The sequence below is a fragment of the Ascaphus truei genome, chromosome 13, assembly GCF_040206685.1.
Source record: "Ascaphus truei isolate aAscTru1 chromosome 13, aAscTru1.hap1, whole genome shotgun sequence".
In the NCBI taxonomy this organism is placed as follows: Eukaryota; Metazoa; Chordata; class Amphibia; order Anura; family Ascaphidae; genus Ascaphus; species Ascaphus truei.
In genome coordinates, this window is record NC_134495.1 from 35,177,143 (window position 1) to 35,197,319 (window position 20,177).

Here is a 20,177-nt window from a genome sequence, read left to right on the forward strand (position 1 = left end):
ACTCCTCCCCTAAATGCTCCTATACCCGCTCCCTATAACCCCTCCCTATGACTCCTCCCCTAAATGCTCCTATACCCGCTCCCTATAACCCCTCCCTATGACTCCTCCCCTAAATGCTCCTATACCCGCTCCCTATAACCCCTCCCTATGACTCCTCCCCTAAATGCTCCTATACCCGCTCCCTATAACCGCTCCCTATGACTCCTCCCCTAAATGCTCCTATACCCGCTCCCTATAACCCCTCCCTATGACTCCTCCCCTAAATGCTCCTATACCCGCTCCCTATAACCGCTCCCTATGACTCCTCCCCTAAATGCTCCTATACCCGCTCCCTATAACCCCTCCCTATGACTCCTCCCCTACATGCTCCTATACCCGCTCCCTATAACCGCTCCCTATAACTCCTCCCCTAAATGCTCCTATACCCGCTCCCTATAACCGCTCCCTATAACTCCTCCCCTAAATGCTCCTATACCCGCTCCCTATAACCCCTCCCTATGACTCCTCCCCAAACTCCCTCTATAACCATTCTCAGCTAAATGAAACACAACCTCCGAAACACGGCCACCTCGTGGGAAACATGGTTTCCTTGGTGGCAGCTTCCTGGCACATACACCCTACTGGAGCCCGCCACATCCCCCCTTATATCTGTACTGGGCAGGCGATGCCACCTGAGGCCAATGTTTCCTAAGCTGATGGGATCAGGTTTAGAAAGAAGTTTATAAGGCCCTGGAAATTTTATTTCTCGTCAGTGAGAAGAAAGAGAAATGTATCTGCAAACAGAAGGATGGATTTAGGAGAGGCGGGATATACCCAGCACAGGCTCAGGAGCTGTGACCGTCACTGTGTCACCCTGAGGTGCGAAGGATGGATTCCATGGGCCATAGATCCCCTGGGTCTGTTTCACCCTCTCACCTGACCGACAGATGCCATGACCCAAAGGTCCCTTCTGTCTGACTCAGTGTCACCCTGCTGTGGAAGGTCCCTTCTGTCTGACTCAGTGTCACCCTGCCGTAGGAGGACCCTTCTGTCTGACTCAGTGTCACCCTGCTGTGGGAGATCCCTTCTGTCTGACTGTGTAACCCTGCTGTGTGAGGTCCCTTCTGTCTCTCACTCTGTGGTGGGATGGACAGACTTGACCAGCCGTGGGTCCCCTTTGTCCCCTGTGCATGTCCCATTGTAACTGACGAGACAAGAGGCAGAACGCAATTTGAATTCTTTATTCTACGGAGGGGAACAGTTCACAGGACACAACGTCTTGGACAAAGCATACTGCAGGAAAGGGACGGAGGTCTCCGCTTACTCCTCATGCGGAATTTTCTGGAGAAGGGAAGAGAGAGGTCGAAAGAGGGAGTGTGTGGAAGACAGAGAAGAGACAGAGACGAGAGAGTGTTAATGGAGACAGAGCAGGGATCTGGATCTCAGCTTGGACAGCAGTCTGTCCTTCTCCCCACATCTGTTTTGCCCTCTTTTTTCTCCAGTCTCTTCTCTCTTTTTTTGGCCTCCCTCCTTCCGTCAGGACTCACCTTAAACCCCACGTCCCGGCTCTTGGCTCTGAGCTTGTTGACCTGAGATTCTGCAATGTCGGCTCGTTCCTCGGACTCGTCCAACTCGTGCTGAACCTTCCGGAACTTGGACAGGTTTGTGTTGGCCACTTCATCCTGTGGAGAGAAGATGTCAGAGAGAGGGAGGGGAGAGATATCAGAGAGAGGAGACATCAGAGAGAGGAGACATCAGAGAGAGGAGACATCAGAGAGAGGAGACATCAGAGAGAGGAGACATCAGAGAGAGGAGACATCAGAGAGAGGAGACATCAGGGAGAGGAGACATCAGGGAGAGGGAGAGACGTCAGAGAGAGAGGAGAGACGTCAGCGAGAGAGAGGAGAGACGTCAGAGAGAGCGAGGAAAAAGACATCAGAGGGAGAGACGTCAGAGGGTGAGGGAAGAGATGTCAGAGAGAGAGAGAAAGGAAGAGACATCAAAGAGAGGGAAGAGATGTCAGAGAGAGAGAGGAGAGACGTCAGGGAGAGGGAAGAGATGTCAGAGAGGAGACGTCAGGATGGAAGAAGAGAGAGAGAGGAGAGACGTCAGAGAGAGGGAAGAGACGTCAGAGAGCAAGAGGAGATACGTCAGAGAGAGGGAGAAACATCAAAAAGTGTGAGAGAGAAGACGTTAGAGAGAGGGAGAGACGTCAGAGAGCGCAAGGGAAGATACATCAGAGAGAGAGAGAGTTAGAGGAGAGACGTCAGAGAGCGAGGGAAGAGAGAGGAGAGACGACAGAGAGACGGATAAACATCATAGACAGGGAGAGAGGAGACAGAGAGAGGAGACATCAGTGAGAGGGAGAGATAATAAGAAAAGGAGACAAATAAAGTCACTCAGTGCACTCAGGATAAACACTCACAGCCTCCTCCGACTGTCTCTTATAAGCCTTCACTTTCAGCTGCAGCTTGTCAACAAGGTCCTGAAGCCGAGCCAAGTTCTTCCTGTCCTCCTCAGTCTGGGGGGAGAAGAGGATGTGAGAGAAAGAGAGGCCATGTGAGAGACAATAAGACATGTGAGAGAGGAAGAGACATCAGGTTAGAAATAAATAGTGGTTCGTCCCCAGGACCTCTTCTCCCTTGATGCCACCCCGACCTTTCCATGGTTCTTCCCCAGGACCTCTTCTCCCTTGATGCCACCCCCTGATCTTTCCATGGTTCTTCCACAGGACCTCTTCTCCCTTGATGCCTCCCCCTGACCTTTCCTTGATGCCTCCCCATGACCTCTTCTCCTTGGCTCCTCCCCATGACTTCTCTTTGGCTCCTCCTCATGACCTCTTCTCCTTTGCTCTCCCCATTGCCCTCAAATTTGCCCCTCCCTTTGCGCCCCATACCTGGTAGGTGAGCTCCTTGTTGCGTCTCTCGTACTTTCTCATGCCCTTCACAGACTCCGCGTTGCGCTTCTGCTCGGCCTCCAGCTCATTGTCCAGCTCTCGGACCCGAGCCTCCAGCTTCTGCAGCTGCTTCTTCCCGCCCTTCAAGGCGATTTGCTCGGCCTCATCCAGCCGCATCTGCAGGTCCTTGATGGTCTGATCCATGTTCTTCTTCATCCTCTCCAGGTGGGCGCTGGTATCTTGCTCCTTCTTCAGCTCCTCCGCCATCATAGCGGCCTACAAGGTGGAAAGGGGCAGAGGTGAGACCGATCGGGGCACAAACAGTTGGGAAGGCTCTGGCCCCACCCCAGGGGCAGTGCATGCTTACATCGGTGATGGCTTTCTTGGCCTTCTCCTCTGCGTTGCGACACTCTTGCACCGCCTCCTCCACTTCCGACTGCAGCTGGGACAGGTCAGCCTCCATCTTCTTCTTCTGGTTGATCAGGCTGGTGTTCTGCGTGTGACACATGGTTACATGTTGAGAGAGTTAACTGGGAAGGAGAAACCACTCATGGGCGGCACGCCGGGGGAGGCATTCATGGGCAGCAAAGGTCAAACTATTTTTAGAAGAACAAAGGGCAGTGAAACATACCATCTATAGGATAAATAAAGGGTGGCAGAGGTAACTATTTATGGAATAAAAGGGGAGGGCTATTGAGGGACCATTCTAAGAATAGGAAGCGTGAGACAGAGGAAACCATTATCATGATAAAGGGATGCAGGATGGACCATTCAAGGGTCCACAATGCAGGCTGCCCCCACTGACCTGGGAGTGGAGAAGTTGCACCCTCTCGCTGGTCTCTATCAGCTCTTGCTCAGCCAGCTTGCGCGCTCGCTCGGTCTGCTCCACTAGCGCCCGCAGCTCCTCCAGCTCGGCTAGGAGCAGCATGTTTCTCCGCTCTACGATCGCGATGTTCTCCTTCAGATCCTCGTTGGCCCTCACTGCGTCATCCAGCTGGATCAGGGTGTCCTGGAAAATTGCAAATCCGGGCGAGTGAGAGACCAGGGAACCCAGCAGCGCATACTGTCTTTCCTTCCATCTATCTCAAGAGTCTCTTAATTCACTGTAGCTTTAAATTGGCCTGCCCTCTATGTCCCCCACCGTGAGGCTGTTCCATGCATGTACCACCATTTCGTGAAAGAAGGACCCTTTCACATGCCCCACCTCCATGTCCTTTTCAAGAGCCTCCGTTATAGTAAAACAAAGTGTTTGAACATCTCAACAAGATGCTTCACAGTGAGACTGGAAGAGGGCTGAGAGCATCATTGAGCAGACATGCCTGGGTATCGCCCATAGTACCTTTAGGTAGCCCTGCAGGCTCTTGACTTGTTTCTGTGCCTCAGACGCTTGCCGGTTGGCCTGGCTGAGCTGGATCTCCATTTCGTTCAGATCCCCCTCCATCTTCTTCTTTATCCTCAGCGCCTCATTGCGGCTCCTGGTCTCGGCCTCCAACGAGGTCTGCAGTGAGTCCACAATGCGCTGGTGGTTCCTCTTGGCCTGCTCCATCTCCTCGTCCTTCTCTGCAATCTTGCGCTCAAAGTCGGTCTTCACCTGGTGGAGCTCAAGTTGGGCACGTAGGATCTTGCCCTCCTCATGTTCCAGGGAGGCCTGGGGGGGGGGGGGGGGAAATGAAATGAGCATAAATGAGACAGACTCATAACTGGGAAAGAGAGAAAGGGAGCAGGAACAAGCTTAGTTGGCTTCCTTATTATGAGTGGAGAAGTCTGCTCCAAATATGCATTGGAGAAGTTTATCTTGCAGGCGCATGGGATAAGAAGGTGTGTTCCCTTATTGTCCCTTCGCCCAAGCACTGCTCCCTACTCCCGCCGGTGAGGTTCCCTTGCAAATCTTGAGTAGGAATTTTGGGGTTTAAACAGATTCTGACCCGTGATAGGGTTGAGAGGCCTTAGTGAGAGTCCTGTGATCCTGAGGATGGAGATACGTCCTCACCTCGGCTTCCTCCAGCGCAGACTGCAGCTCCATCTTCTCCTGCTCCAGCTGCTTCCGCACTTTCTCCAGCTCGTGGATGCTCTTCCCGCTCTCCCCCAGCTGCTCGGTCAGGTCCGAGATCTCCTCTGGAAAAGAAGAGAGTGAAATCACTCCCCACCGTGCAACCAGAAGTGCCCGCAACACAGCACGAAGATTTCTTTGCACCATCTCAAAGACACTGCAATGCAGAAAGTCTCTTGGCAGTGTAGAGTTCATGTCCTTGAATACATATACTAATAGTTGTTCAAATAAAATAGTAATACTTTGCCCTATTCAAGTCCAGACACGGGCATCTCTTCAGAGCACTGTGTGCAATCTAAGCACATACTGTATGTGTGTTTTTTTTAACTTGTGTTGGTACACTCCTGGGGTATTATTAGATGCCCCCCCTTGTGATTCCCCCGATCTCTCACCTTGCAGGTTCTTGTTCTCTCTCTTGAAGGTCTCCAGATGTTCCAGAGACTCCTCGTAGGCGTTCTTTAGCTTGAAGAGCTCGGTGCTCAGGGAACGAGCTTCCTTCTGTGAGGACTCCAGCTCCAGCTGGGACTCCTCAAACTTCTGCTTCCACTCGGATAGGATCTGTGGAGGGAATGAGGCATGGTCAAGGTCCCTTCAAACCATCTCTATTCCCCCTCCTGCTCCTCCCCAGCGTCTCCAACACTGACCTTGTCAAAGTTCCTCTGCTTCTTGTCCAGTGCGGCGGCCGCAGCATTTGACCGCTCCAGGTCCACCATCAAATCCTCCATCTCATTCTGCAGACGGTGTTTGGTCTTCTCCAGGGACGAGCATTTGGCGTTCACGACCTCTACTGCCTCCTCAGCATCCTGCAGCCTCTGCGCCAGCTTCTTCCTGCCGGGGTTAGGTGATGTTAAAGGAAGACACGGTGTGTTCTTATAACGGTGCTCCTCCCATAAGAAGGGGCAGATTAGGGCTGTCAGGAGGTGTATTATAAATTGGGTGTTCTTCCGAGTGGAGTGTTCTTCAAAGCAGGGTGTTCTTCAAAGCGGGGTGTTCCTATAATTGGGGTGTTCCTATAAGTGGGGTGTTCCTATAAGTGGGCTGTTCTTCCAAGTGGGCTGTTCTTCCAAGTGCGACGTTCCTATAAGTGGGGTGTCCCTAGCCTCCGGATACTCACTTGGCCTCCTCCAGCTCCTCGGTTCTCTGGATAGCGTCCGTCTCATACTTGGTCCTCCACTGGGCCACCTCAGTGTTGGCTTTGGACAGCACTCGCTGCAGCTCACTCTTGGCCTCCTGCTCCTCCTCATACTGCTCCCGCAGGAGGTCACAGTCATGGCGGGCAGACTGAAGGCCATGGGCCAGCGCGTTCTTAGCCTTGTGGGGAGAGAGAGGGGTTGGAAGGGATTGTACCATGAAACCCGGAGTTTGCAATAAGGTCCCATCATGGTGACACTGGCTAGAGACTGTAATACCATGTCCTGCAGCGCCCTCTGCTGTTCCCTTACTTACACTGAATACTCTGTGTTACTCACGCACCTTGGTCTCCTCCTCCAGCTGTCTCTTCAGATCTTCCAGCTGTTGGGTGTAGGACTGTTTGCCGCGGGTCAGCTGTGACACCAGTGACTCCTTCTCATCCAGCCGGCGGGACAGCTCCCCTGTGACACGGAGTGATGACCACAGAGTTATATTTCAGTCAGGTCTTCCTGCCAACCCAACGCCAAACCCGATAATTTATTAGTTACTGCAAGAGGGAATCCCATTCACAACATATTCCCCCATCAACTGGACATGCACAGGAACGGGGTCAGTGTGTGTAATGGGTCAGTGTGTGATTATCCCTCTCCTGACCCCTCTCAGCGCTCCCCTCTCCTGCCCCCTCTCAGGGTTCCCCTCTCCTGCCCGTTCAGCGCTCTCCTGCCCCCTCTCAGGGTTCCCCTCTCCTGCCCGTTCAGCGCTCTCCTGCCCCCTCTCAGGGTTCCCCTCTCCTGCCCGTTCAGGGCTGCCCTCTCCTGCCCCTCTCAGCGCTCCCCTCTCCTGCCCCCTCTCAGGGTTCCCCTCTCCTGCCCGCTCAGCGCTCCCCTCTCCTGCCCCCTCTCAGCGCTCCCCTCTCCTGCCCCCTCTCCTGCCCGCTCAGCGCTCCCCTCTCCTGCCCCTCTCAGCGCTCCCCTCTCCTGCCCCCGCTCAGCGCTCCCCTCTCCTGCCCGCTCAGCGCTCCCCTCTCCTGCCCCCTCTCAGCGCTCCCCTCTCCTGCCCGCTCAGCGCTCCCCTCTCCTGCCCGCTCAGCGCTCCCCTTTCCTGCCCGCTCAGCGCTCCCCTCTCCTGCCCCCTCTCAGCGCTCCCCTCTCCTGCCCGCTCAGCGCTCCCCTCTCAGCGCTCCCCTCTCATGCCCCCTCTCCTGCCCGCTCAGCGCTCCCCTCTCCTGCCCCCGCTCAGCGCTCCCCTCTCCTGCCCGCTCAGCGCTCCCCTCTCCTGCCCGCTCAGCACTCCCCTCTCCTGCCCGCTCAGCACTCCCCTCTCCTGCCCGCTCAGCGCTCCCCTCTCCTGCCCGCTCAGCGCTCCCCTCTCCTGCCCGCTCAGTGCTCCCCTCTCCTGCCCCCTCTCAGCGCTCCCCTCCTGCCCGCTCAGTGCTCCCCTCTCCTGCCCCCTCTCAGCGCTCCCCTCCTGCCCGCTCAGCGCTCCCCTCTCCTGCCCGCTCAGCGCTCCCCTCTCCTGACCCCTCTCAGCGCTCCCCTTTCCTGCCCCCTCTCAGCGCTCCCCTCTCCTGCCCGCTCAGCGCTCCCCTCTCCTGCCCGCTCAGCGCTCCCCTCTCCTGCCCGCTCAGCGCTCCCCTCTCCTGCCCCCTCTCAGCGCTCCCCTCTCCTGCCTGCTCAGCGCTCTCCTCTCCTGCCCGCTCAGCGCTCCCCTCTCCTGCCCGCTCAGCGCTACCCTCTCCTGCCCGCTCAGCGCTCCCCTCTCCTGCCCCCTCTCAGCGCTCCCCTCTCCTGCCCGCTCAGCGCTCCCCTCTCCTGCCCGCTCAGCACTCCCCTCTCCTGCCCCCTCTCAGCGCTCCCCTCTCCTGCCCCCTCTCTCCCCACCTCAGCGCTGGTTCCCCTTTGCTGGTCTCTGCATACCGTTCTCAGTCATGAGCTTGGCGCGCTGGGTGGACAGCTCATTCACAGCTCTCTGCGTCTCCTCAGACTTTGTGCGATGTTCATTCATCTGATCCTCTAGCGTACGGCACATCTTCTCTAGGTTAGCCTGCGAGACACAGCCGACAAGACATGAGCGGAGAGAGAACAGGGAGAGAGGGAGAGAGAACAGAGGGAGAGAGAACAAAGAGAGAGGGAGAGAGAACAAAGAGAGAGGGAGAGAGAACAGAGAGAGAGGGAGAGAACAGAGAGAGGGGGGGAGAGAACAGAGAGAGGGGGAGAGAACAGAGAGAGGAGGGAGAGAGAACAGAGAGAGGAGGGAGAGAACAGAGAGAGGAGGGAGAGAACAGAGAGAGGGAGAGAACAGAGAGAGAGGGAGAGAGAACAGAGAGAGAGGGAGAGAGAACAGAGAGAGGGAGAGGGAAAACAGAGGGAGAGAGAACAGAGAGAGAGGGGGGAGAGAACAGAGAGAGAGAGGGAGAGAGAACAGAGAGGGGGGAGAGAACAGAGAGAGAGGGGGAGAGAACAGAGAGAGAGGGGGAGAGAACAGAGAGAGAGGGGGAGAGAACAGAGAGAGAGGGAGAGAGAACAGAGCGTGAGAGAACAGAGAGAGAGGGAGAGAGCACACAGAGAGAGAGAAAGAGAGAACAGAGAGAGAGGGAGAGAGAACAGAGGGAGAGAGAACAGAGGGAGAGAGAACAGAAGGAGAGAGAACAGAAGGAGAGAGAAGAGAGAACAGAGCGAGGGGGAGAGACAGGGAGTGAGAACAGAGAGAAGGAAAACAGAGAGGGAGAGAGAACAGCGAGAGGGAGAGAGAACAGAGGGAGAGAGAACAGCGAGAGGGAAAGAGAACAGAGCAAGAGGATAATAGAGAACAGAGCAAGAGGAGAATAGAGAACAGAAAAGGGGAGGGTGAGAGAAGAGAGAACAGAGAGAGGAAGAGCGTACAGCGAGAGAAGTTAGAAAGGAAGAGAGAAAAGAGAACAGAGCGAGAGAAAGAGAGAACAGCGAGATAGGAAGAGAGAACAGTGAGAGAAGAAGAGAGAACAGGGAGAACAGCCTCCCCTCACCTTGGCCTTCACGACCTGCTGAGGCCGTCGGCCTCTCCTCACCTTGGCCTTCACGACCTGCTGAGTCCTTCAGCCTCTCCTCACCTTGGCCTTCACGACCTGCTGAGTCCTTCAGCCTCCCCTCACCTTGGCTTTCATGACCTGCTGAGGCCTTCAGCCTCCCCTCACCTTGCCTTCCACGACCTGCTGGGCCTTCAATCTCCCCTCACCTTGGCTTTCACGACCTGTTGAGGCCTTCAGCCTCCCCTCACCTTGGCTTTCATGACCTGCTGAGGCCTTCAGCCTCCCCTCACCTTGGCTTTCATGACCTGCTGGGCCTTTAGCCTCCCCTCACCTTGGCTTTCATGACCTACTGAGGCCTTCAGCCTCCCCTCACCTTGGCTTTCAGGACCTGCTGGGCCTTCAGCCTCCCCTCACCTTGGCTTTCACGACCTGCTGAGGCCTTCAGCCTCCCCTCACCTTGGCTTTCATGACCTGCTGAGGCCTTCAGCCTCCCCTCACCTTGGCTTTCATGACCTGCTGAGGCCTTCAGCCTCCCCTCACCTTGCCTTCCACGACCTGCTGGGCCTTCAATCTCCCCTCACCTTGGCTTTCACGACCTGTTGAGGCCTTCAGCCTCCCCTCACCTTGGCTTTCATGACCTGCTGAGGCCTTCAGCCTCCCCTCACCTTGGCTTTCATGACCTGCTGGGCCTTTAGCCTCCCCTCACCTTGGCTTTCATGACCTACTGAGGCCTTCAGCCTCCCCTCACCTTGGCTTTCAGGACCTGCTGGGCCTTCAGCCTCCCCTCACCTTGGCTTTCACGACCTGCTGAGGCCTTCAGCCTCCCCTCACCTTGGCTTTCATGACCTGCTGAGGCCTTCAGCCTCCCCTCACCTTGGCTTTCATGACCTACTGAGGCCTTCGGCCTCCCCTCACCTTTGCTTTCATGTCCTGCTGGGCCTTCAGCCTCCCCTTACCTTGGCTTTCACGACCTGCTCCATGTTGGAGGCCACATCGTCCAGTTCCAATTTGAATTCACTCTTCTCTTTCTCCAGCTTCTGTTTAACTCTCTGCAGATTGTCTATCTGCTCGCTCAGCTCTGCCACAGAGTCCGCGTGCTTCTTCCTCAGCGTGGCCGCGGTGGCATCTGATTGCAGGGTGGATTCCTCCAGGTCCCTCCTCAGTTTCAGGAACTCAGCCTCCCTCTTCTTGTTCATCTCCACCTGCACCGAGGTGGCTCCTCCGGCCTCCTCCAGACGCTCACCGATCTCATCCAGCTCACGAGACAGTTCAGACCGAAGCTTCTCCACCTTGGCCCGAGCCGTCCTCTCGGCTTCCAACTCCTCCTCCAGCTCCTCGATTCGGGCCTGGGAAGAGGAGGTGAGGAGGAATGAGGGATGAACAGGGAAGGGAAACTCTGGAGTCCTTACCATCTAATGCTGCCGATGTACGGTCAGGGTCCCGCTGCCAGGAGATGGGGGCTTACCTGCTGATCTTTCATCTTCTTCTGGAGCTGAATGCTCATGTTCTGCTCATCCTCAATCCTCGTATTCAGCTGATTGATCTCAAAATCTTTCCTGGGGTGGAGGAGAAAGATGCAGTGAGCGCGGCACTGACGCCGAGGGGGGGAGGGGGGTCTGGGAGTGGTCACTCACTTCTTCAGCTTCTCCTCCAGCTGCTGCTTGTCATTCTCCAGGTCCATCAAACTCTCCAGTGTCAGCTTCAGATCGCCTTCCAGCTTCCTCTTCACTCGCTCCAGGTCCAATCGGACCTTCTTCTCCTGCTCCAGTGACCCTTCCAGCTGCAGAGGTCAAGTCATCAGACATCGTTAGTAACATCATTCAAATCTCCAGCTATAATCAATACACCTGCTTCTCTCAGCCTACGGGTCAATCAATCAATGATTTTCATAAGTGTGCCATCAATCATGACTCCATTAGTGACATCAGATAATCAATAATATTATACTTCTCCGCATGTTATTGTATTGTATTATTATATCGCTCTGTGTGTTATTATATTGCTCTGTGTGTTATTATATTGCTCTGTGTGTTATTATATCGCTCTGTGTGTTATTATATCGCTCTGTGTGTTATTATATTGCTCTGTGTGTTATTATATCGCTCTGTGTGTTATTATATCGCTCTGTGTGTTATTATATCGCTCTGTGTGTTATTATATCGCTCTGTGTGTTATTATATCGCTCTGTGTGTTATTATATCGCTCTGTGTGTTATTATATCGCTCTGTGTGTTATTATATCGCTCTGTGTGTTATTATATCGCTCTGTGTGTTATTATATTGCTCTGTGTGTTATTATATTGCTCTGTGTGTTATTATATCGCTCTGTGTGTTATTATATCGCTCTGTGTGTTATTATATTGCTCTGTGTGTTATTATATCGCTCTGTGTGTTATTATATCGCTCTGTGTATTATTATATCGCTCTGTGTGTTATTATATTGCTCTGTGTGTTATTATATTGCTCTGTGTGTTATTATATCGCTCTGTGTGTTATTATATCGCTCTGTGTGTTATTATATTGCTCTGTGTGTTATTATATCGCTCTGTGTGTTATTATATCGCTCTGTGTGTTATTATATCGCTCTGTGTGTTATTATATTGCTCTGTGTGTTATTATATCGCTCTGTGTGTTATTATATCGCTCTGTGTGTTATTATATTGCTCTGTGTGTTATTATATCGCTCTGTGTGTTATTATATCGCTCTGTGTGTTATTATATCGCTCTGTGTGTTATTATATTGCTCTGTGTGTTATTATATCGCTCTGTGTGTTATTATATCGCTCTGTGTGTTATTATATCGCTCTGTGTGTTATTATATCGCTCTGTGTGTTATTATATCGCTCTGTGTGTTATTATATCGCTCTGTGTGTTATTATATCGCTCTGTGTGTTATTATATCGCTCTGTGTGTTATTATATCGCTCTGTGTGTTATTATATTGCTCTGTGTGTTATTATATCGCTCTGTGTGTTATTATATCGCTCTGTGTGTTATTATATCGCTCTGTGTATTATTATATCGCTCTGTGTGTTATTATATCGCTCTGTGTGTTATTATATCGCTCTGTGTGTTATTATATCGCTCTGCGTGTTATTATATCACTCTGCGTGTTATTATATCACTGCGTGTTATTATATCTCTGCCTGTTATTATATCGCTCTGCGTGTTATTATATCGCTCTGCGTGTTATTATATCTCTTTGCGTGTAATTATATCTCTCTGCGTGTTATTATATCTCTCTGCGTGTTATTGTATCTCTCTGCGAGTTATTATATCTCTCTGCATGTTATTATATCTCTCTGCGTGTTATTAAATCTCTCTGCGTGTTATTATATCTCCGCGTGTTATTATATCTCTCTGCGCGTTATTATATCTCTCTGCGTGTTATTATATCTCCGCGTGTTATTATATCTCTCTGCGTGTTATTATATCTCTCTGCGTGTTATTATATCTCCACATGTTATTATATCTCTCTGCGTGTTATTATATATCTCTGCGTGTTATTATATCTCTCTGCGTGTTATTATATCTCTCTGCGTGTTATTATATCTCTCTGCGAGTTATTATATCTCTCTGCGTGTTATTATATCTCTCTGCGTGTTATTATATCTCTCTGCATGTTATTATATCTCTGCGTGTTTTATATCTCTCTGCGTGTTATTATATCTCTCTGCGTGTTATTATATCTCTCTGCATGTTATTATATCTCTGCGTGTTTTATATCTCTCTGCGTGTTATTATATCTCTCTGCGTGTTATTATATCTCCGCATGTTATTATATCTCTCTGCTTGTTATTATATCTCTCTGCGTGTTATTATATCTCTCTGCGTGTTATTGTATCTCTCTGCGAGTTATTATATCTCTCTGCATGTTATTATATCTCTCTGCGTGTTATTATATCTCTCTGCGAGTTATTATATCTCTCTGCGTGTTATTATATCTCTCTGCGTGTTATTATATCTCTCTGCATGTTATTATATCTCTGCGTGTTTTATATCTCTCTGCGTGTTATTATATCTCTCTGCGTGTTATTATATCTCCGCGTGTTATTATATCTCTCTGCGTGTTATTATATCTGTCTGCGTGTTATTATATCTCCGCATGTTATTATATCTCTCTGCGTGTTATTATATCTCTCTGCGTGTTATTATATCTCTCTGCGTGTTATTATATCTCTCTGCGTGTTATTATATCTCTCTGCGTGTTATTATATCTCTCTGCGTGTTATTATATCTCTCTGCGAGTTATTATATTTCTATGTGTTACTATATCGCTCTGTGTGTTATTATACCGCTCTGTGTGTTATTATATTCAATGATCCTGTTTTTCAGGATAACATCGGTTCTGAACACATTTTTCTTTTAAATGGCCCAATTAAAAGGTGTCAGAACCAAGATGCAGTCCAGCTCTTTTTCTACTTACATCGTCCACCTGCTGCTCCAGCTTGACCTTGGCTTTGGTCAGCACATTGACCTTGTCCTCCTCAGCCTGGAGGTCATCCAGTGTCTGCTGGTGAGCCTCCTGAAGGGCTTTCTTCTCCTTGGTCAGTCTGGCGATAATCTCATCCAGACCGGCCATCTCTTCAGTCATATTCTTGACCTGTTGGTGGAAAATTAGTCAGGTGAGAAGGAGGGAAGAGGGGGAGAGAGAGTGTTAGAGGGTGGATGATAGACGGAAGCTTCTCGCCTTGTTCTCCATAGCATGCTTCTCCTTCTCTACTTTGGCCAGGGTCAGCTCAAGGTCATCAATGTCCTTCTTCAGCTCGGAGCACTCGTCCTCCAGTTTCCTCTTCTTGGCGGTCAGCTCGGAGTTCATCTCTTCCTCATCCTCCAGTCTCTCCGTCTGCTCCTTCAGCTTGGCCTCCATCTGGATCTTGTTCTTGATCAGCTGGTCGCACCGCTCGTCCGAGTCCGCCAGGTTATCTTGTTCCTTGAAGAAGGAGAAGAAGGGATATGGGTAATACCTTTATAACGGATAGACAGCCGGTGAGAGGGATCACCTTTACCCAGCCATGTGTAGGAGACTCAGATCTACAGCCTCCCTTCCCTTTCTACTGCCTGATCGTTTTGAACTGCCTACCTTCCTCATCCAGAACCTTCTCTTGGATATACCCTCAGAAACATGTTTACTAAGCAGTGCTTTTCCATAGGACCGCTTCCGGCAGCAGAGTACACCCCACGGCTCATTCAATTGAGGTGTCTTTCTGCGCCAGAATGTGTTTTATGGTAAAGCACTATTTAGTAAACATGGTCCTGTGATTTTTGTGATGAATATACAAATAATTGCCATTATTGATTTCCGGCTGGCTCTCACAGTAACACACTCCATAAAGTTTCATTTGTTTAGAGTAACTGGACAATTTATGGAAATTCTTAAAAGGATTCACATGGAAGATGGAATCCTCTTGGCGCATCTTAGCTCCCTAGCTCATGGGGCTCCTCTCGGGCTACCATGAGTTATGGGCTTAGGATTGACATGAGGCTGTTCTACTGTATGAATAATATGTGTCCCAATCTGTCCTCTGGCTTCTCTGAACCTTCAAATGCCCCCTTCCCCACCACAGCGACGGGCACTCACAGCCTGGACTTGCAGCTGCAGATCATTCTTCTCCTGCAGCAGGGACACCATCTTCTCCTCCAGCTCCTTCCGTCGGGTCTCCGACTTCTCCAGGGCTTCCTTCAGCCTATGGAACTCCTCCTTCATGATCGCCATCTCCTTCTCAGTCTCCGCACTCTTCAATAGGGGCTTGATCTTGAAGTACAGCTTCATCCAGGGCCAGTTCTTCACGCCCATGAAGGCTCGGATGTTCCACTGGATCACGTGGATGGCATCTCTGCAGAGGGAGAGGTGAGAATCAGAGATTTTTTTTTTAATACTTCTATTTTATTAAAGGTTTTATAAATAGGGATTAGGGCACCATAAATAAGAAGGGGACGTCCATCACAGGACTCCAGTGGTCCACTTTACACCTCTTAATAACCTAGGCCACGTTTGTGCCACCTGATTAGTATTTTAGCTCATAACCTTAACCTCAATGTCCATTACTGTTGGTAAGAGTAGGAGGTTAACTTTTGGAATCTATTGGGATTTAAGGGGTTAAATCCTTTTCTTAGGGTAGTTGCTCGGGGATTATGTGTACGCATGAAAGGTTTTGCCACATTGTAATAAATGTGTTTTCTTTGCAACCCTTGGAGACCCTCAGAAAGTCGTTTCTGGCATGTTCTGGAACCTTCCAGAGAGGGGTTATAAATAAGGGTGCTGAGCTTGGGCCAAGTTAGTTCTAACTTCTTAGTTGTTCCAGTTTTTTGTTACCCATGTAGGGTTACAATAGCAGAGGGTTGCGGCGGCATCCCTGCTCTGGGACTTACCAGCTGGAGGTGAGGGCAAGTTAGAGGAGGTTCTCAAGATCCGTTCAAGCGGAGGTGGAAGGGTGAGCTTCTGGCTACATTGCTAGACTTCCTTCTGAAGGATGAGCTTCTGGCCTTGCTAGACTTCTTTCTGAAGGATGAGCTTCTGGCTACATTGCTAGACTTCCTTCTGAAGGTTGAGCTTCTGGCTACATTGCTAGACTTCCTTCTGAAGGTTGAGCTTCTGGCTACATTTCTAGACTTCCTTCTGAAGGGTGATCTTCTGGCTTCTTTGCTAGACTTCCTTCTGAAGGGTGAGCTTCTGGCGTTGCTAGACTTCCTTCTGAAGGGTGAGCTTCTGGCCTTGCTAGACTTCCTTCTGAAGGGTGAGCTTCTGGCCTTGCTGCTATTCTTCCTTCTGAAGGGTGAGCTTCTGGCCTTGCTAGGCTTCCTTCTGAAGGGTGATCTTCTGGCTTCATTGCTAGACTTCCTTCTGAAGGGTGAGCTTCTGGCCTTGCTCGACTTTCTTCTGAAGGATGAGCTTCTGGCTTAAACACTAGATTTCTTTCTTAACTGAGACTAGCCCGAGACCGGTCACCGTTCCTATAACAAGCCGACAGCGTGCTGTGTCCAGTGCCCTCTACGAGATATGCCCCTGGTACTGGATGGTGCCTGTAGCCCAGTCCAGGTGATTTGCTGTAATTAATTTCTAAATAAAGGATCCCTGTTGTACAAGGAAAGTGCCTGTGTCCCTGAAGACACCAGCAGCTGAGAAGAAAGCTTGGTCACATTATTATCCTAGCCCTCCATCCATGGATCCTTCCAAAACATTTCTGTCCTATGCTTGAGAGGTTCTCCCCTATGCTTGAGAGGTTCTCCAGAAGCCTGATTTCGTTTGTTGTCCTGGTCACTGTGGTTAAGGAAGGCGGAGGTTGTTTTTCTTATAGGCATCTTTGCTCCGTATATGAGAGCACATCTTTCCTTGTGAGGGAGAGTGGATTGCTGTAATCTCTAATCTGATCCTCGATTAGGTCTCTCACTTTAGACCAAAACCTTTTCATTTGGGGGCATGACCACCTGTCCGCATGCTCTCTAGCATTTATCTGATGTTCCTGGATAGATTATACAGAGTCTTTTTGGGGCGTCAAGTAGAGAATCTACTTTGAAAGACTTTCTCCCCCTCATTTCTCCATGATCACACATTGGGGCCTATTCTAGCAGCTTCGATAAAATTGCTGCCATCTCGAACGGTTTGGCATGACCCTATCGAACGGTTTGGCATGACTCCATCGAACGGTTTGACATTTGTGTTATCACGGTATTCATGGTAATGAAAGGGTTAACTCTTCCCGCATCCCTCCCGCAAGGCCTAAACACCCACCATGGGCCAAATACCACCTTCACCCACCCACGCTAGCCACAATAAACCGGGCACTGGTATTTAACCCCTTTATTACCTCCGCGGTTAGCCGCTAAGGTAACAAAGCTGTGTGTAAATATATTTTTATTACATAGGATGGAAGCCGGGGGGTCTCCGTAGCTGATATTAAAGCGGGACAACTCCGGAGACTCCCGGCTTCAATCTGATGCAATAAAAATACATCTTTTCTTCTAAGTCCTACCTCAAAGCCCAACCCGCCACCCTTGGGGTGGCGAGATGAAATTTGCGAGTAGCTCGCTTGTTCAGAGACTCAATGATCTCATTGAAGCTACTGGAATAGGGGGATTTTCTAAATCAAACGTGAGTTGAAGCTGTTTTTCGACTTCCGCTCGGTGTTTGAGCCGGAGCGCTACCCGATGCACGTCCCGAACGAGTTTGTCAGGTCATCGGAGCTTTCTGAATAGCTACCTTGCCAAATCGTTCGGGAATTGTTCAAAAATAGTTAATTATCTAAGCTCATAGAATAAGCCCCTTTGTGTGATAGAGACCCTCTAATATAGAGATGGCGTGTTACAGAGAAACCTGAAACATTGATGGAAAACAAGCTATATGCAGCACTTTGACCAGACTCTGATGGTTCTGCAACTATGGTCCGGAGCTGTGGAATATTTCTAGGAAGGGGGTTACCTGCGATCCATGATCTTCCTGAACTCGATTCGGGAGAGGACACCCCTGGACTGCGCCTGGATGCGTGTGATGATCCTGGAGAGACACTCGTCTCTCATTTCCTCCAGCTGGCCCAACATACCAGCCTTGAAGAAGACCTGCAGGGGTCAGGAAGTGCATGTCACTAAGGGGTCATCAGGTCTCACTTGGATCACCTTCCTTAGTTGCTCCAGGTGGCCTTTGTACCTTGGTGTGCCCGAACTTGTACTGAGAGTGGTCCAGCTCCAGCGAGGCCAAGAGCTTCTCTGCTCCCTTTCTGCTGTCTATAAACTGCCCCTCGGGGATGGCCGCTGGGTTCAGGATTCGGTACCTGGGTAATAAAAAAAAGGCAATTCAGCTACAACCCAGAGTGCCATCAAATTGGGTCATATACAGGAACCAAAATGTGACACACACACTTATACCGATGGAACTTTCTGAATGGGTCATGTATTCTAGATGTCAACAATGAAAAAAGAAAAATCCGGAGCAACAACGAAACCGATGGCATCAAAAATCGAAGGGCACCCAGGTTAGTGGCAAATGTAAACAACGGCTTTATTTGGACATACCAAAGACGGCAGCCTCCAAGGAAAACCCCGCCTAAGTGGCGCTTTCTCAAGGAGTAGTATTTAAGTGCTAGAGCCACGGACTCCGGATCACAGATCCCCCCACGATATGCAAGAACAAAAGATAAGACCCTTTGCCAGCTCACTCCTGAGCGCACGACAGTAGACACTCATTATTCTAGATGTCATCCTACAGTGGGAGCGACAAACTCTATGGGCCATAGGTCCCTGCTGTCGGTGTCACTGTGTCACCCACCCCTTCTGTGCTACTGAGACTATGTGGTCCCTTCTAGGTTGGGAGAGACGACTCACCGCTGCCTGAAGTCTCCGTACAGGATACGGTTGGGGAATCCCTTCCGGCAGATTCTGATACCCTCCAGGACGCCGTTACAGCGCAGCTGGTGCATGACCAGGCGGTTATCTATCATTCCTGCAGTGAGAGAAGGGGTGAGTGAATATTTATCTTCTGTGGGGAAGAAGGAGGCTTATTTTGATTCTGGGTAAGAGGGGGTGAGTAGAATCAAAGACCCATAGAGTGAATGGTGGCCACTATTCCCACTCACCTGAAGTCTTGGTATCATTTGGGATGATGCAGCGAACAAAGTGAGGGTGAGTAGAGCGAAGGTTTGTCATCAGCTTGTTGAGGTTCTCCTGGAAAAAAGAGAGGTAAATGGAGAGAGAGGAGGACGGTGAGGGGGGAGACAGATCATATTTTGAAATAGACAGACCACGAGCAATAAGACACCTATGTTGTAGATGGAAAGATACAAGAGGAGAGCACAAATAATGGATAGAAAAGAAAATGAGAAAAAGGAGGACACACATGAGGGGAGAGGAGACCATAAATGGTGCCACCCTCACTCACCCGATGCAGAGCGGACACAGTCTGGAACGAGGACCCCTTCTTCTTACTGCCCTTGCCTTTAGCATGATCTGAGGAGTAAGGCGGAGAGAGGGGGTTAAATTGAGAGACCGCTGGGATAAAAAAGAGAGAAGAGACAGAAAAGGAAAGGCAGATGGGATAAGAAAGAGGAGAGGGACAGAGACAGACAGGAGAAGACAGAGAGGGATAGAGGAGACAGACAGACAGTGGGAGAAAAGCCAGGAAATAATAGAGGGTGAAAGTCAGAGAAAGTGATGGGAAGAGAATGATAAATAGAAAGCAGAGAGAGGTTGTGATGGAAGAAAGAGAAGATAAGATAAGAGACTGATTCATAGAAGAAGGTTTAGTTCCTGTCTCTGTGTCATACCCGAGTCAGCGCTGGCGTAGTTAACAAAAAGGAGCGACAGCAGCTTGAGGGAGGACTTCTGGTACAGCCCCACCACCGTCTCGTTCAGGGGGTCCTTGTTCTTCTGCAGCCAGCCCATGATGTTGTAGTCCACGGTGCCGGCGTAATGCATCAGAGCAAAGTGAGCCTCGGGCTTCCCCTTGATGTTACGCGGCTTCTGGAAGTTGTTGGACTTGCCCAGGTGGTTGTCGTAGAGTTTGGCCTTGAAGGTCGTGTCGGAGGCTTTGGGGAACATGCACTCCTCTTCCAGGATGGACATGATGCCCATGGGCTGTGGGGGGAGAGAGGGTGTGATGACTACATGTCCCAGCATGCACTGGGAAGACGGAGTCACATGGCTGATACACAGATGTTAAAAAAGTTGGAGGAGAGTTTAAACTAGGAAGGAGGGGGAGGGACAAGAAAGAGATAATGTACTAGATAGAATAGATAGGAATGGAGACATGGGGTCATGGAGGTAGAATGGGGGGAAGTGGGAGTTTGGCAAGCAGCAAAACACCCATATTAAATACAGATAATACTAGAAAACTTCTAAAGACTAAACCCAATGGGCGCAGAAAGGCAGGAGCAGATATGATAACAATGGTACAGACTGGAGAACCTTAAATGCATGCTTGCTAATGCAAGAAGCCTGACAGATAAAATGGGGGAGCTTGAATTAATAGCTACAAGGGAGAAGTATGATATCATAGGCATTACTGAAACATGGTGGGATGAAACTCATGACTGGACAGTTAATTTAGAGGGGTATTCCTTTTTTCGGAAGAATCGAGCAAAGAGAAGAGGAGGTGGAGTATGTAATCTAAATTTAACATAGGTTG

At 50.3% G+C, this 20,177-nt stretch overlaps 1 protein-coding gene across 1 annotated transcript in view; it reads right to left on the reverse strand.

The window, feature by feature from the left end:
• Positions 1–1,205: 1,205 nt before the first annotated feature.
• Positions 1,206–20,177, reverse strand: part of LOC142465135 (myosin-7) — a 40,902-nt gene continuing 21,930 nt past the window's right edge. Inside the window, exons 15-39 of the mRNA XM_075569077.1 lie at positions 19,318–19,627; positions 18,933–19,000; positions 18,631–18,718; positions 18,380–18,497; positions 17,706–17,829; positions 17,481–17,617; positions 14,643–14,898; positions 13,752–13,994; positions 13,488–13,664; positions 10,698–10,843; positions 10,529–10,619; positions 10,020–10,409; positions 7,973–8,099; positions 6,399–6,517; positions 6,040–6,236; positions 5,570–5,753; positions 5,318–5,483; positions 4,866–4,990; positions 4,215–4,523; positions 3,681–3,884; positions 3,243–3,368; positions 2,876–3,151; positions 2,405–2,500; positions 1,527–1,661; positions 1,206–1,320 (exon numbers count right to left, since the gene is read on the reverse strand). Coding sequence (XP_075425192.1) covers positions 1,300–1,320; positions 1,527–1,661; positions 2,405–2,500; positions 2,876–3,151; positions 3,243–3,368; positions 3,681–3,884; positions 4,215–4,523; positions 4,866–4,990; positions 5,318–5,483; positions 5,570–5,753; positions 6,040–6,236; positions 6,399–6,517; positions 7,973–8,099; positions 10,020–10,409; positions 10,529–10,619; positions 10,698–10,843; positions 13,488–13,664; positions 13,752–13,994; positions 14,643–14,898; positions 17,481–17,617; positions 17,706–17,829; positions 18,380–18,497; positions 18,631–18,718; positions 18,933–19,000; positions 19,318–19,627 — 4,233 coding nt within the window. The 3' untranslated portion in view covers positions 1,206–1,299. The remainder of the gene's footprint in view (positions 1,321–1,526; positions 1,662–2,404; positions 2,501–2,875; positions 3,152–3,242; positions 3,369–3,680; positions 3,885–4,214; positions 4,524–4,865; positions 4,991–5,317; positions 5,484–5,569; positions 5,754–6,039; positions 6,237–6,398; positions 6,518–7,972; positions 8,100–10,019; positions 10,410–10,528; positions 10,620–10,697; positions 10,844–13,487; positions 13,665–13,751; positions 13,995–14,642; positions 14,899–17,480; positions 17,618–17,705; positions 17,830–18,379; positions 18,498–18,630; positions 18,719–18,932; positions 19,001–19,317; positions 19,628–20,177) is intronic.